Consider the following 15,701-nt stretch of genomic DNA (forward strand, 5'->3'; position numbering starts at 1 on the left):
TTCTTCACTGAAAAAAAAACAAAACAACTAGAAAAAAGTATTCATTGTAACAAACTACTAGGCACTAAAGACACCGCCCAAAGTAAAATTTAATGATTGTAATTCAAAATGTTGTAAATACTCAAATACATTTTCTTTCCTTATCCAATTATACCTAACTACAGCAGACACAGAAAACAAATGAATATCTATGGACCAAATATGCATGGGTAGACTAAAAATGAATTATCACAACTGCAGCTGAAGATTTATGCTAACATATCTAACATCAAAATGGTTCCATCAGCTCAAAACCCATCAAAATTGGAGGGAGGTAATTTCCTTCTGCAACTGAACCAGCATTTTTCTGTGTTTCATAATTTGTCAATTTATTCCCTAAGTGTAGTGATTTAGTGATGACAAAAGAATTAGGGAAACAAACGAAAATTGCTTAATTACAGTTTGCAGATGTTCCCCCAAAGAGAAAGAACAGGTTAATGCTACTGATGCTGTTTCTTCCATAGGACTGTGCTATACATTAGCTTCACCCAATACTATTTTCCTCCCTCAGTGTTCTATGTGATGTTTGATGTAATGTTGTGATAAAGGAGTCACATACAGATAGCTACTGAATTTATGATCAGTAGAAAGCCATAAGCTTTTTTTGTTTTCCTTTTATCCTTTGCAGCAATACCAAAAAAGAAAGAAACATCAATAAAAAGCTTTAAAATAACACCACGACCTTATTCTCTCCCTTGGGATGCCAGATTAATTGAGTTTTCTAATTTCCTCATTGCTTCTATTGGCAAGTCCTCATGAGATGCCTTCTACGAATTTCTCTTGAGGGTAACATCCCAATAGCCTAATGTCTTAAGTTAAAATATGTTTATTGCTGTTTGCTGTGTTATTTTCAATTGTGCGCTTTCCTATTCAACTCACATATGCAGGGGTGCTTCCAGAGTTGCCTTTTTTTTTCTTTATGTGGCTAACGGAAAAAAAGGAAACAGAAAGACATTGCCAATGGCCTGTGAACTAAAAACACCACTCAATATTCAGTAGGGAATTGAATGACTGATAACAACAGCGCAGAAAATGTGGCTTTAAGTGCCACCTGGAAGGGTAAAGCCGGTCAGTTCGTTTCCAACTTCCTGTGGCAGACGATCTGCCAGTTGCAAGGGCATCAAAACAATGCTAAGCCTGCTGGTCTCTGGCTAATGCTCTACGGAAAACAACTGCAAAAGGCTACCCAGCAAGACGTGTTTGCTGCTGCTGTGTTGTCCTTCATGAGAGAAGGCCGTTTTTATGCTCGGCTGACATTCCTTTCCTGCTCTGAAATTGGTTAAGAGGGCCAGCTGCTTTCTGCCATTTCCTCAGTGGTGTTTTTCTCAACAGGTTTTGAAGTCATTCTTCAGAGTGGGAAAGCCTCTTTGTGGCCCTATGGAAGCTTAAAGGTGCACTTAAAGGTGGCACTTAAAGGTGCATTTCTAATGCTAACATTCAAAACAGCTCTGGGCACCCAAATGATATGTCAGCTTAGGAGATGGGCTGTTTCCTGCACTGTCACCAGTTTCATTTTTAATTACATTTTTAGAAGCTGTTAAATGTGAGCAGTGATAGTCCTCTGGCTGAACGGACAACTCGAAATGTATCAGTCGGGAAGTATAAGCCAAACCCCGGCCCAAGATTCTAAGCTCTGGGCAGAACATACACTCAATAAGGAAAACGTAAAGGACTCCTGTAGTGAGAGCTGTGGCCTCCGTGGGCCTCAGCGTCTCCCAGGCAAGATGCTGGTGACTGGCCTTGGACTCTTTCTTCTCCCTAATCCTCTGTCAGTCACCTGTTACCAAGTGCAGCATCTCAATGGCCCTTTTTGCTTCCCATTTCCCCTTCCACTACCCTAGTCCATATCTCCACACACAGATTTCTGTTCAGCCTCCTAGCTTGTCATCAGATTCCAGCTGTCTTTCCTTCTTGCCTCTACCTTTCCCACCAAGTGTGTGTGTATGTGTGTGTATGTGTATATGTGTATGTATGTGTGTATGTGTGTGTATTGTATGTGTGTATATGTGTGTATATATATGTGTGTGTGTTTAAACTCTACGATGGCTCCCAGTTAGCTAATATATCACACCCCAACGTGAGGCATCGGGACACAGTGCACTTTGCAGGCTCTTCTTCCTGTGCCTACCCATTAAGTGTGAATGTTCTTTAGGACTCAGTCTGAGGCCTGTCTCAGTCTGTCTCTTCATCATTCTGAATTCTCCTATTTTCTTTTCACTTATTCAACAAATATTTATTAAGCATCTTCTCAGTCTACCAGGCACTGGTTCAGGCCCTGGAGTAATAATGGTGAACAAACCACACAAGCAACCAGGCCCCATGAAGCCCACATTCTGGAAAAGATAGAAGAATCCTGTTTTGAGATAGCACTTCTATTTCTGGCTCAAATCACCTGCATACCAGAGACTCCCTGATCCTGAGAACTGCCCAGCGCTTAAGGTAAGGCAGAAAAGTGAAGTGGGTCAGAGCATGGGCTTTGCAGCCACACTGATTAGGGCCGTAATCCAAGGCCACCCCTAAGTAGTCACGTAACCTTGGGCAAGGCTGTTAGGGCTGCCATCACAAAACACCACAGGCTGGTGGCTTAAACAACAGAAATGTATTTCCTAACAATTCTGGAGGCCGAAAGACTGAGATAGATCACGGTGTTGGCAGGTTTGCTTCTCCTGAGCCCCCCACCCCCAGCCCTCTCTTTCGCTGCTCTCTTGCTGTGTCCCCTCACAGCCTTTTCTCTCTGTGTGCACTTCCCTGGTGAGTCTCTCTCTTCTTACAAGAACACCAGTCATACTGGATTAGGACCCACCCTTATGGCCTCACTTAATCTTAATTGCCTCTTTACCGACCCTAAATCCAAATACAGTCACATTGGAGGTTAAGGTTTCAATGAATAAATTTTGAGGGGACAAATTCAGTCCTTATCAGTAAGTTACTTAACCTTAAGCCTTGGTTTCCTCATCTGTAAATTGGGAATAATAAAAATTAAAATGTAAAAATACTCACTAGGTTATTCTAAGGATTAATTAAGATGATCCAAGTAAAGTACTAAGCATAATTCCAAGTACTTAGTAACTGTTAGCTACTTATCAATAATATTACACTAGATTTCTTACAATCTCACAATCCCAGATGTTTCTGGGGGGGAAGGGGATAGAAGTACAGAGGAGGGCCAGAGGCCTGAAGTTTGAATGCTTGGCCACATCTCAAGCAAATTGCTAATCTACAACGACTTTCATTTCTCTGAGCTATAAAAAGGAGTAGTAAATAGCTATTTGTTTGCATCATTGTGGTAAATAAATTACTCAAGACAAATGCTTAGTGAATATACCAATGAAGGAATCCTATATAATAAAAGCCTAATATGCAAATTGTCCCCTCAGGCGGTCCTTCAACCGCTTGCTATGACATGCGTTGACCACCAGGGAGTGGCTCGGAACATGGCGGAAATCGGCGACACACTGCAACCTCTCGCCCACTACTTGGGGTGGGGGTGACGGGGGGGGGTAGAATACAGGGTGTCCACCGCCGAGCTCACTCTCGCTCCCCCTGCTACCCTCCCCCAGGACACAAGGGCTCGCAGGCCGGGGGACCACCCCCTCCCGCCCTCTCCCCGACCCCACGCAGAGCACCTGTGTGGAACCTGCCCTGGACCCACATGGCCTCTTCCGGGTGAACCGGGCCACAGCCACCAGGACCACAGCCACCAGGACCACATGGGCCAGTAGAGCTCCCTATGGGTTTATGCAGGAGCCGGTCTGTGAGGCGGGCAAGAGCACGCTGCCCGCCCACTTCCGTGCGGTGCCATTGGGTGGCCCAGAGGCCCACTCTGTGCCTCAGCCCACAGTGTCCAGCCACGCTCACCACATCTCCCAGTGGTCGCATCTCCGAGTGGGAACTCGGGCACCATGACTCAGGCAGAGGGGGCTGTGCAGAGGCCTGGGGGGTCCAGGTGCTGCCCAGGGCCCAGAGATTAGCTGGGACCTGCCCTTCCACCAGACACTTCCACTTCAATCACCAGCCAGGCCTAGGGACTGCACCCATGCATGAATTTCATGCACCAGGCCTCTAGTCTAAAACAAGGAGCACTGGACTGCCTCTTCCAAGCCTACAGTTTAGACAGAAACAAACCTGGAGCTGATGTCTTAAAGGAGTATCGGTAGTCTTGCTTTTGAAGGGTCTGCATTAGCAGAATTTGTAATCTAAACCAGTAGTGTTCAAAACCAGTGAGGCATCAGAATTACCTAGAGAGCCCTGCAAATATAAAACTTCCTAGACCCCTAGCTATTGGGTTCTCACTTAATAAGCCTGGGATAGTGTCTGGAAATTTCTATTTCTATAAAAGTTTGCTACTATACAAGTCTTTCTGAGTATCAGCCACTCAGAAACTACTGGACCATAGCAGCGCTTCCCAGTAGAAGTACAATGTAAGCCATACGTGTGGTTTAAAATTTTCAAGCATACTTTTTAAAAGTTTTTTAAAAAGTGAAGTTAATTTTAATAATATATTTTATTTAAGCCAATTTTCTAAAATATTATCATTTCAAATGTAGTCCAAAAATATTGAGATATTCACATCATATTTTAACTGTCTTTAAAATCCTGTGCTCACTTTGTACTCACCACATATCTCAGTTCACATGCAAAATTTCCACCAGAAACACTTGATCTGTATTTATATTTCATACAATTTACACTTTAAAAAATTTGATTTATAAGTTGTCCGAAACACATTTAAAAGTTATCCAACAACTGAATTAATTATTAGTGTTTTGATGGAGATTTAAATTAAAATTAAGAAGAAGTTAAAACTCAGTTCCTGGGTAGCATCTGCCACATTCCAAATACTTGGCTGTCACCTGTAGCTAATGGCTCCTGTGATGAGCAGCGCAGGCCTAGTGATCACAAATCATGTGATAAGTGTACATTCCTGAAATATGCAATGGTGGTAGACTATTGGCATAGCTCCTTAAAGAACTAAATATGAATAAAGTAAAAAGTACAGATTAAACTCTCTTGTGATTACATAATATTAGTAAAATCTAAGAAAAATTAAAGCCTATTCAGAGGTTTTGAAACTAAGTTTCAAAGATATTAATTCAAACAATCAAAGGTCTGACCACCACCAGTGAATAAAGCCATGGGAATGGCCATTTGTGCTGAACATTCAGATATATGATGTTCTAATTACAGGAAGGAAATTTAGTTCAAATATTAACAAGTACAAAAGGAAATAGAGAGGGTGAGTTGACAAGAATGTTATTCAAATACCTGTGGAAAGAATAGTAAAATGCTAAAAGGACAAAGTATTGCAAGTGAAATGAGAATAGCATAAAGAAAACTGGAAACAAAAATCAAACATTAAAATAAGAAACAAAATATTTGATCTAGACATAAAGTGGATAAATATAGCAGTGAATAGAAAGCTGTTTTAAATGGTAATATAGAAATTGGTAGAATCACTTGGGAAACTGGATCCTAAGGATTTTAAGAATGAAATGGGAGAATGAAAAACAAGGATTTAGTTAAGAGTTAATGATAAAATCATAGTGATTCACTGCAATTTCCAAACTGTTTTAAGATGAATAGCTGGCAAAATGAAAAAGTTTAATGGAAATTAATCATTTAGGCTGAAGCACAAAATAGTTGTGTGTGTGTGTGTGTGTGTGTGTCCCTCCTATGAGCTTTCACAGAACTCTGCTTCTGTCCATTATGGTACTTTTCACACATTAGTGTAATTTCTTGTTTTCTTATTTCTCTCTCACATTGGACCATCTAGAGCTTGAGGACAATTATTTATTCTTTGCTCCTCAGCACCTAAAATAATACCTAGACTATAAGGACTCAGAGAATGAATGAATGCATTAACAAAAAATCAAATGTAAGTTTTCATGTCCAAGTTTTTATAACCTAAAAAAATGACAGCAATATGACAGACAAGGAAGAAGAGCATTTTTCCCTTTAGATGGATATTCTAGAAAGGCCTATAAACTAATCATATTCACAAAGAAACTGAGACACCTAAGACTGCAACCTAGCATCTTATCTTTAGCCACAATAATGTCAACAATATAATAATGTCTTCATCAATAATGAATAAAGCCAAAAATCTGCATTCTTATTTTCTCATGTAAATCTTAAAACTTGGTCTTACTCTCTTGAACTGAAGACACTATTGAGAATTCAATTATAACTGTCTCTTTAAAATAAATGTCTCCTTAAAGATTTTGATAGAACATTATATTTATTATCAAATATGTACCTCAGTTTAAAAAAACAGAGCAGCCCGGCCAACGTGGCTCTGTGGTTGAGCATCAACCAAGAAGTAGGAGATCATGGTCGATTCCCAGTGAGGGCACATGCTTGGGTTTCAGACTTAATCCCCAGTGTGGGGCATGCAGGAGGCAACCGATCAATGATTCTCTTTCATCGTTGATGTTTCTGTCTCTCTCTCCCTCTCCCTTCCTCTCTGAAATCAATAAAAATGTTTTTTGAAAGTAAATAAATAAATGAAAATTAAAAACCAGAGCTGTTCTAAGAAAATAAAAAACCTGTAGAATATGATCGACATAAATGTACTGTAGGGAGGATTATGCTATAATATGAACAGTTTCCAACTGTTTTCCAAGAGACTGTAGTGGTAATGTGGATATCTTTCAATAAAGCTATAGTTTAATTTTTTCCAGGGAAATATTTTTAATAGGATTACTGACCCTTTTAACACTCTTAGAAAGAAAATGAATCCCATCAGCACTCTGGCATATAACTATTATAAAATTAAATAGAACAGTCAATCAGTGGAAATGAGAATAGACCTGAGAAACAAAACTTATTGAAGAAATGTGCATAAGTATGCATGGTTTTAACCACACATACTCTTTAACAGAGAAAGATTCCACTACATAGCAGCAAAACGACCAAACAGACTAAGAGAAATTAAGGGCTGAAAAGAAGGGGAAAACTGTGAAGAAACAACTTTCATGTTTTCCTTAAAACTGAATGAAAGCCTGGCCGGTATGGCTCAATGGTTAAGCATCAACCTATGAACCAGATCAAAGTTTGATTCCCTGTCAGGGCACATGCCCAAGTTGCAGGCTTGGTCACCAGTAGGGGGCGTGCAAGAGGCAGCCAATTGATTTTCTCTCATCATTGAAGTTTCTCTCTCTCTCTCCCTCTCCTTTCCGCTCTCTGAAATCAATAAAAAACATACTTTAAAAAAACACACAACTAAATGAACCATATTTACTTTGATCAGTTCTCCTATCACTCAACTCTTAGGCCTGTCCCTAAGTCCCGTTTGGTTCTTCAGAAAGTACTTAAATGTTTCAGGAGGAAAAAGGATGCTTACTGATTTAAGACACATTTCTGCACTCACAACTCTTTGTGCTTTAAGAGGAATTTTTTCAGGTCATTAGTTTATAATGTGAATGGCGCCTAGGGATATTTTGAAAGGAAAAAAAAAAAACTAGTGTGCTTGGCGATGCAGTTTATGTGATTTGTGTCATCATTTATTTCAGCTCAATTTGGGGCCCAAACTAAACTCAAAATGAAGTGACCACATGTGTAACAGTTTCTGTCTCAGCATGCAATTATCATACAGAACTCTGAAAAGAGAACAGCCCTCCTTACCCCCAAAACCAAAATATTATAACCTCCTTAAAACACCCAAGTCCTTGCACATTCTTACTCTGCCATAGTACAAAAATAAAGTCAGCTTTACAAATAATTTGCAAAATAATTTTAATTATCAAAATGCCATTGGCATACCAAATTGCATAAATTCAGCTGGTTCTACCCTTGTTTTCACACACACACACACACACCACTAGACATTGCATACCGGCATGTTTGGGTCCAGTAATTATGGAACTAAATCATTCACCTCAAAGAAAGCAAGCATCTTCCTAAACCCAAGTTCATAGATTAAGGTGATTCGGCCATTATCATGATTAATCTGATCCACATATCATGTCAATATAGATCATTCAGAGTCCTAAAGGTAACTAGAGATTTCCGAAAGTCTCCATTTCCCTTAAGGATAAACAAAACCACAGTCCACAACTTTTAAGGGTAAACAAAACAGATATTGATATTCCAGCTACTTTGTACAATGAAAGAAACAAGTTAGAATCACTTTCTCTTTGCTTCCTGATAACAACCCTACTTTTACATTTGTCAAGGACACATGAATCATGACTTAAAAGCATGACAAGTATTTTGAGTGTCATGATCTTTAAGATTATGAAACTCCTTATTCTCATTCTCAGGTACATGTTAGAATCACCAGAGGAACTTTTACAAATTATTGATTTCTAGACCCCAGCTAAGACTTAGAGTGAGCCCTGGTATCAATATGCTCTAAAACAGTGGTTCTCAACCTTCTGGCCCTTTAAATACAGTTCCTCATGTTGTGACCCAACCATAAAATTATTTTCGTTGCTACTTCATAACTGTAATGTTGCTACTGTTATGAATCGTAATGTAAATATCTGATATGCAGGGTGGTCTTAGGCGACCCCTGTGAAGGGGTCGTTCGACCGCCAAAGGGGTCGCGACCCACAGGTTGAGAACCGCTGCTCTAAAAGTTCCTCCAGTGAGTCCAAGGCGCAGCTAAATGGAGAACCAATGGCCTCACAAGTGTGGATCAATGACCCAGAAAGGACCAAGGTTGAGATCAAGCCAATGAAGATCCGAAGCAGAATTTACAATATAAATTACAAACTCAAATGCCTACAGGAGCCACTTAAGTGAATGAAACAGGCAATGTATACACACATTTTTAGATTGTGTGAGTGCCAGAGAGCGCTACAAACTAGGGAGCTCACGGGGCAAGGGCTCCTGAGCTCTAGCTGATATTGCCGACAGGGAAATTACAGGTACCAGATCTCACTTATCAGAAAAAACACATCAAGATTTTTATGTACAATTTCGCAACTCTTAAATGTTGGCTCAATTTAAAAAACAAAAACAATGCTGTGGGTGGCAAACAAAAAACATAATGACACACACACGACACAGGTTTGGCCTTGAGGCTTCAGTTAATCACTTCTGGTCTAAAAGTTCGTTCTCGTTGTACAAAAATCAGAGCACCATCATCATCATCATCATCATCATCATCATCATCACAACAACAACAATACCTAGCCTTCAGTAAGTACTTACATGTTAGCCAACATGCTAAGAGTTCTACACAGATTCTCTCAATTCACTGGCACCAACCTTTGGGGGTCTATTATTATTCCCCTTTTCCTCGATAACCCTGTTCCCCAAGATCACATAGCCAGAAAGAGGCGATGCCAGGATACAAATGTTTGCAGTATAACTCCACAGCCTATCCTGTGCTATATTTCTTTAAAGTTTTAAACATGCTTTAAAACCCCTCCACTGTTTGCACTTGGGTTTCTCCATAAATAAAATGAAGAGATTATACTGATTGATTTCTCAGGTCCTTTTTAACTCTCAAATTCAACAGTTCTGACTCCATCGTACAACTCCTGGTTGCATTAAAAATGTTGGTATTTACATGAATCAGCCATGAATGCCCTGATAAGAATTGTCTGATCAAAGGAATGGAATGAATGAATGAATGAATGCTCATCAAACAGTCTTTTGGAAAAGGAGCAAAGACATAAAATTACACTAAAATTCTTTATCTCTACTACTATAGAAAGTTTACTTTTCCATTTTACCTTTCGAAAGATGAGTAAAGGTGCTCAGAAATTCTTCATATGTTTGCTCGTGACAATTAACAAACTTATCCAAGACTTCTTTCATTATTTGATCTTCATCCATGGTCTCCAGTTCTGGTATTTGGGCAGGCATTCCTATTCACGGGGCCACTTTATCTATGAAACGAAGAAAAGCATGAGCTGGACAGAGTCACGCAGTACCAGCCTCTCAGAAAATACTGTCATGAGCAGGTGAAAGAATTGCAAGACCCAAAAGGACAGGTCAAGATAGTTACTACAACAGTAATAAGGTCTAGTTCAAGAGGTCAGAGTTCATTCATATCCTGGCTTCTGAAGTGCTATCACAATTTTATTTTTGCTTCAGTTTCCACATTTCCATCTCCTTAATTCACGCCTTTTCATCTTTGTATCCCAAATGTTTAACAGCTCAGGAAAGGGCATAGAGCTGGCAGTCAATCAATATGAGGCTAAAATTATAGACAGTCCCTGACTTAAGATGGTTCAACTTAGGATTCTTTTTTTTTACTTTAGCAATGGTGTGAAAGCAATATGCTCTCACCATACTTCAGATTTGAATTTTGGCCTTTTCCTGGGCTTATGCTATGCAGTACGATACTCTCTCCTGATGCCAGGCAGTGACAAGAGGCCGCACCTCCCAGTCAGCCACATGATCAAGAGGATAAACAACTGACACTGTCTAGTGCAGTATTAAATGCATTTTCAACATACAATATTTTCAAAAGCTTATGCTGGCTTTATCTCGATGTAAACCCATCATGAGTCAAGGAGTATCTGTTCTCATTTGAGCAGGTACTACAGTCTGATGTGGCTAGAAACTGGTAAAACACTCATGTAAACTTGCCCAATTACTTCACCTGTGCCTCACCGGACATGGGTTCAAGTCCTTTCATCCTCCTGATCAAGCTACCTGGAAAAGGTTACACACCACCTCCTTTCCTTTAAAACAGGCCATCCAGAAATGAAATATGGACACGGTCTGGATACACTGAGATGGGACTAACTCCCACCCTAAATATTGCACTCCTGCTACATAGCTGAAGACCACGTTCACGTTGCTGGTGGCCCCTCCAGTGTCAGTTCACTTGCCATAACTAAATGCCCGTTGGCTAAGACACAGTGACTGCCTCAATCCACACACAGTTTAAACTTTGTCTTTAGTGATGATGTTTCACCTTGTTAAATTCCATTCATTCTGGATGGAATGTTAGTCTCACCTCGCTTTGAGAAAACTGACTACCTATAAAAAGCACAAGGGCCGTTACTGCCTAAGTAGCTGGTGTGATTCGGGGAGGATAGTAAAGAGGAGGGGTTCTCCAATACTGTCTAGCAAAGAGAGAAAGCACCAAGATTCTTATATTTTTCTAAAACAAGAAAAAAATCAGTTCTGTTATTAATCATATTTATTTGGTTAGCTCAGAAAAAAAATAAAAATCTTTTCACAAGATGATATCTAACCTCATTTGATGGAAGGATCTGATCTGAATTAACATGAAAGTACTTACAGCTTTAATTTTTAATTTCACTCAGAGTAACTATTCACATAGTTCCCTGTAGAAATACTATCTGGCTTGCTTTTGCGATGCTTTTCCAGACCCCACTGGAGATTTTGTGTAATATGTGGCATTTGCCCTGATTACCTTTGTGAACTCCAAACTATTCTGAAATCTGAAATACACCTGATCCCAAGGTTTTAAATAAGAAATTGTGAAGCTACATGTACCTCCCAGGATTGGAATGAGGATTAAATGAATAGACACGGCACCTCAAGAAGTGTTAGCCATGATGATCATGGTGATGACAATGGATCGGGCTTAGCACTTGGTTCTCTGCCTACACAAGGACCTCTTTTGACTGTCACTCCTCTGACTTTGAAGGCGCTGCTATTACCTTCAGATAAATCAAGATAAGTAAGTCCTCACTCACTACAACCCCAGATAAAACAGGGTGCTATAAAAGACAGGGTGAAAATAAAATGTGGAGCTCTGTACCAACTCAAAATGAAAGAAACTGTTTCAAACTATTTTTGTTGTTGTTGCTAATCCTCACCCAAGGATATTTTTCCATTGATTTTTAGAGAGAATGCAGGGGAGGGGAGAGATAGAGAGAGAGAAACATTGATGTGAGATAGGCACATTGATTGGTTGACTCCCACAGGAACTCTGACCTGGGCCAGAGGACCAGGCTGGGGATTGAACCTGCAACCCACATACGTGCCCTTTGATTGGAATCGAACCTGGAACCCTTCAGTCCGCAGGCCGATGCTCTATCCACTGAGCCCAACTGGCTAGGGTTCAAACTACTGTATGAATTAGATATAGGAAAAAGCATCAATTAAGGTTTATGAAAGTTTACTTCTAACACTGCCAACCTTCAGCAATCCAAAGTTTAATCAATTATGTTTGGAGTTGCTAGATAAAAAATAATGATAAAGAAATTCCCAGGTAGCTAATATGCCACTACCAGTAGGACATGTACTTAATTCCAAGAATGTCAATGTCAATCCAATTTTCCAGAATTGAACCCCAACAAAACTCTAACACTGAATTATATCAATGTTGCTCGAACCATCTCAGGTAACTACTTCAGCAAGCAAACACCACACAGCAACAGTCACCCGTATTGGAGATTGCTGTAGATGTCTCCTTTAAGACTTTAAGTGATGACAGAAATTCCTTTAAACTTCCCAATTCTCAAACTGGAATAGTTTGAGTAGTTCACCTTAACACATGTCAGCTTCACTAAAGGCAAATAATTAACAGACTGTGCCCAGCACAAATTCAAAATCCTTCAAGACCTTTAATTTCCTTCACATGATTATCACAGTAAAGAAGAGGTTATGCTTTCATTGACTTTTTTAAAGACTTTTGGAAAATCAGTTTCACAAAATGTCATTATTGGAAGCACTTAACAAATACCCACCTTCAAATGTAGAACTTGCCCTGTCTGTGAAAATACAAAGAACCTAATGTGAAAAGTCCCCCGGGACTGACAGAGCAGCTCAGCGTTTGCCAGACAGTCGAGTGGTTTATGCAAATCCCAGTGGTTTTCTAAAAGGAAGCAATGCTTTTTCAGTTACTATTCATATTGTGTTTGTGTTTTGATCATAAAGTATTTTTCTAAAAGAAAGGGAGAGAGAGAGAGGGAGAAAGACTTGCCTGAATAACAAGATTCTTTGTTTTGCTTTGGTTTTCATGTTTTTGGGCTTAGAAGCTCCACATGAAAGACCCAGAACATATGATGATCAGTCAATGTGTATAAATATCTACCGGTAAATCATAAGTATCACCATCACAATCACAGCCTCCAGTAGGAAACACTGGGAGGAAGCATTGCTCTCCTCGGACGACTAAACATCACAGGAAACCACAGGTTTGGTGAGGAACAGGGTTCTCTTCTTATCGAGCCGCTGAGCTACAGCACAGGAGCCCTCCCTGGAGTCGCTTTCTACCACCACCCAAGCCCATCAGAGTGTGTGCTCTCTGAAAGGAGGTTATTATGAAATATGGGATGTGGAATTACCACCATGGAAGTAGCACATCGTTGATGTTTACCTTCAGATGCCTGCTCCATGCAGCTAACCTACACACAACTTTCAAAGACAAGAGTGTAAGCCTTAAGAAACAAGATGCCATGAGCTAGTCTCCTCTCAATGTGCATAGCCTGCTTTCTAAAATTATTTTATTGCTGAGAGAGAGAAAGAGAGAGAGAGAGAGAGAGAGAGAGAGAGAGAGAGAGAGAGAGAGATTGAGATTGTTTGGTTGTTCTACTTATTTATGCATTCATTGGTTATTTCTTGTATGTGCCCTGACTGGGGATCGAACCCACAAGATCGAACCCACAATCATGGCATACTGGGTCAATGTTCTGACCAACTGAGTGACCTGACCAGGGCCATAACCTGCTTTTTAACAGTACAGAGAGAGCTCTATGTCCACAAACAGGTTTTTTAAAAAAAAAAAAAAAAACACTGGGAGCCTTACCACTGATACTTAAATAAATAACACATTTTTAAAGATTTGTCCAGGAGCCATCAAAACGCACTTCCTCAAATTCTCATAGTTCTGCTCAACAAAAATCTCCTACTGTGCTCAAAGGTAAGATGGGATATTATCAAAATAAGTCTCCTTGCATAAGGAAACGAAACCATCAACCTTGATATATTATAGAATGGGTCTCCCTTTGTAGTTTGGAAAATGGACAAATCTCAAAAAGACCAAGTTGCATTGTAAGGGTACTGAGTTAGTTTATGATAGAAGAGACCCGGTGTGAACTAATTGCTTCTTCCTTGACAACTACACCTATTTTGCATCCTCTAATTTTTTTAGGTCTTTTAGTTCATATTAAGGAAAGAGAAAAAAGACCGGTGACAGAAGTTGCCATAGATTCTTAGACTTGAGAGAAACAGGAAGGTCATCTAGTCCAACCACTGTGAGTGAATCTATGAATCTGGGAAACTTTAGTTGGGGTTTTTGTCATCTAATGACTCTGTTGATGAGAACTATTGTGTGGCTCTCAATGTCATAAATAATAATGACATGCTCATGATTATGAATCTCAGGGTATATATGAAGTCAGCAGGAAATTAGGCAAAAAGCAACTATCTCCCCCCTGGATGGGTATATCTATGCCTCCGACTATATTCTGTACCCAGTAATACTGTTGTTTCAAATACTTACCAATACAAACAAGGAAACAAAGGAAAATATAAAAGGAATAAAGAAGAAGGCATAAATACAAATCTTACAAAATAGAAAAGAATCTCAACTCCTTTACTTTTTTCCCCCTAAGCATGAGATAATAACATACAATTCTAACATCAAAGAATACACTGCACTTCAAGTTATAAGCTTCTGCCAACAAATCTATTCTAACACTTAAAAGGCATGGAATTTTTCATTATCACCAAAAATGTTGATGGCATAAGCATCTATATTTTACAAAAATTCTCCCAGGTACACTGCAGTGAATATCAAAGGAAGCACTGAGAGAGAGGACTTTAAAAAAGAGAAGTTGTGTTGTCATCTATGCAGAAGTCTCAGTAGGAGGCATGTCTTAGCTATACTTTTTTCCTTGACCAAATCTCATCTTAAGGAAAAGTGAAGAAGAATTGCATGTAATAAAAAATGCGGGCTTACTACATGCTTACCATGAACATAGATATCACGAAGTTTGCCTTAACAGAACAGGTTCTAGTTCCTCTCCTAATGAAGATTGTAATCTACACGTTCAATACAGGACTCTATTTTTGTAACAGGAATGACTATGATGACCTGTTTCATGATTAGTGATATGAAATGGAGTGAAAACTTTCTATATAATAAAAGCCTAATATGCAAATTGACTGAACAGTGGAACGACCATGGAATGACCAGTTGTTATGACACACATTGACCACCAGGGGGCAGACATTCAAAGCAGAAGCTTCCCACAGCCTGTAGGTCCTGACATGTGTTGGTGAGGGAGGGTGGGGCCAGCGAGTGTGCCGGGAGGCGGTCCATCCTTGCTGTTTCAAAGGACCTGGCATATATGGCATACTGTTCTTAAAATGTTTGCTCACCTTCTTGGCACTATGTGTTTTAACCAAGGTCTCCTCTCTGAGAAAGGTTGTTTCCCCAGGTAGGGATTTTCCCCTGAAGTTAGGGGGGGAATAAAACCCCTCAACTAAGTGCCAGGCGGGTAATTAATCACTTTAATTACGAACAATCATGCTTAAGCTACATAATCTTTACTCCCTGGAATGGAGATAAGAAACGCCCTAACCTTTGTAATAGAGATTGATAGGATTGAATCAACTGGTATAAATACAGATGTAACAAGAGAGAAAGACACAGGACTTAGAAGACAGAACCAAGAGAGACAGAACCTAGGCACAGAACCTACACAGAACGTTCTCTAGAGACAGAAGGACTTTGCTGGAGAGAACATGGCAAAAGATCCTGGACTGAACCTGACTACAGA

The 15,701-nt window shown here is 39.7% G+C and overlaps 1 protein-coding gene across 10 annotated transcripts in view; it reads right to left on the bottom strand.

Annotated features, from left to right (window-relative positions):
* The window catches only part of IFTAP (intraflagellar transport associated protein), a 61,656-nt gene that overhangs the window by 34,012 nt on the left and 11,943 nt on the right, over positions 1–15,701 (bottom strand). For 8 of the 10 annotated variants that reach the window (XM_059709627.1, XM_059709634.1, XM_059709633.1 and 5 more), the window contains exon 2: positions 9,723–9,878. In XM_059709627.1, the coding sequence (XP_059565610.1) occupies positions 9,723–9,855 (133 nt within the window). In that variant the 5' untranslated portion in view covers positions 9,856–9,878. Of the gene's footprint in view, positions 1–9,722; positions 9,879–12,662; positions 12,791–15,701 lie in introns of all 10 variants that reach the window. The other 2 variants (XM_059709626.1, XM_059709629.1) reach the window with 1 other exon arrangement.

This window comes from Myotis daubentonii, chromosome 9 (genome assembly GCF_963259705.1).
Source record: "Myotis daubentonii chromosome 9, mMyoDau2.1, whole genome shotgun sequence".
NCBI lineage: Eukaryota > Metazoa > Chordata > Mammalia > Chiroptera > Vespertilionidae > Myotis > Myotis daubentonii.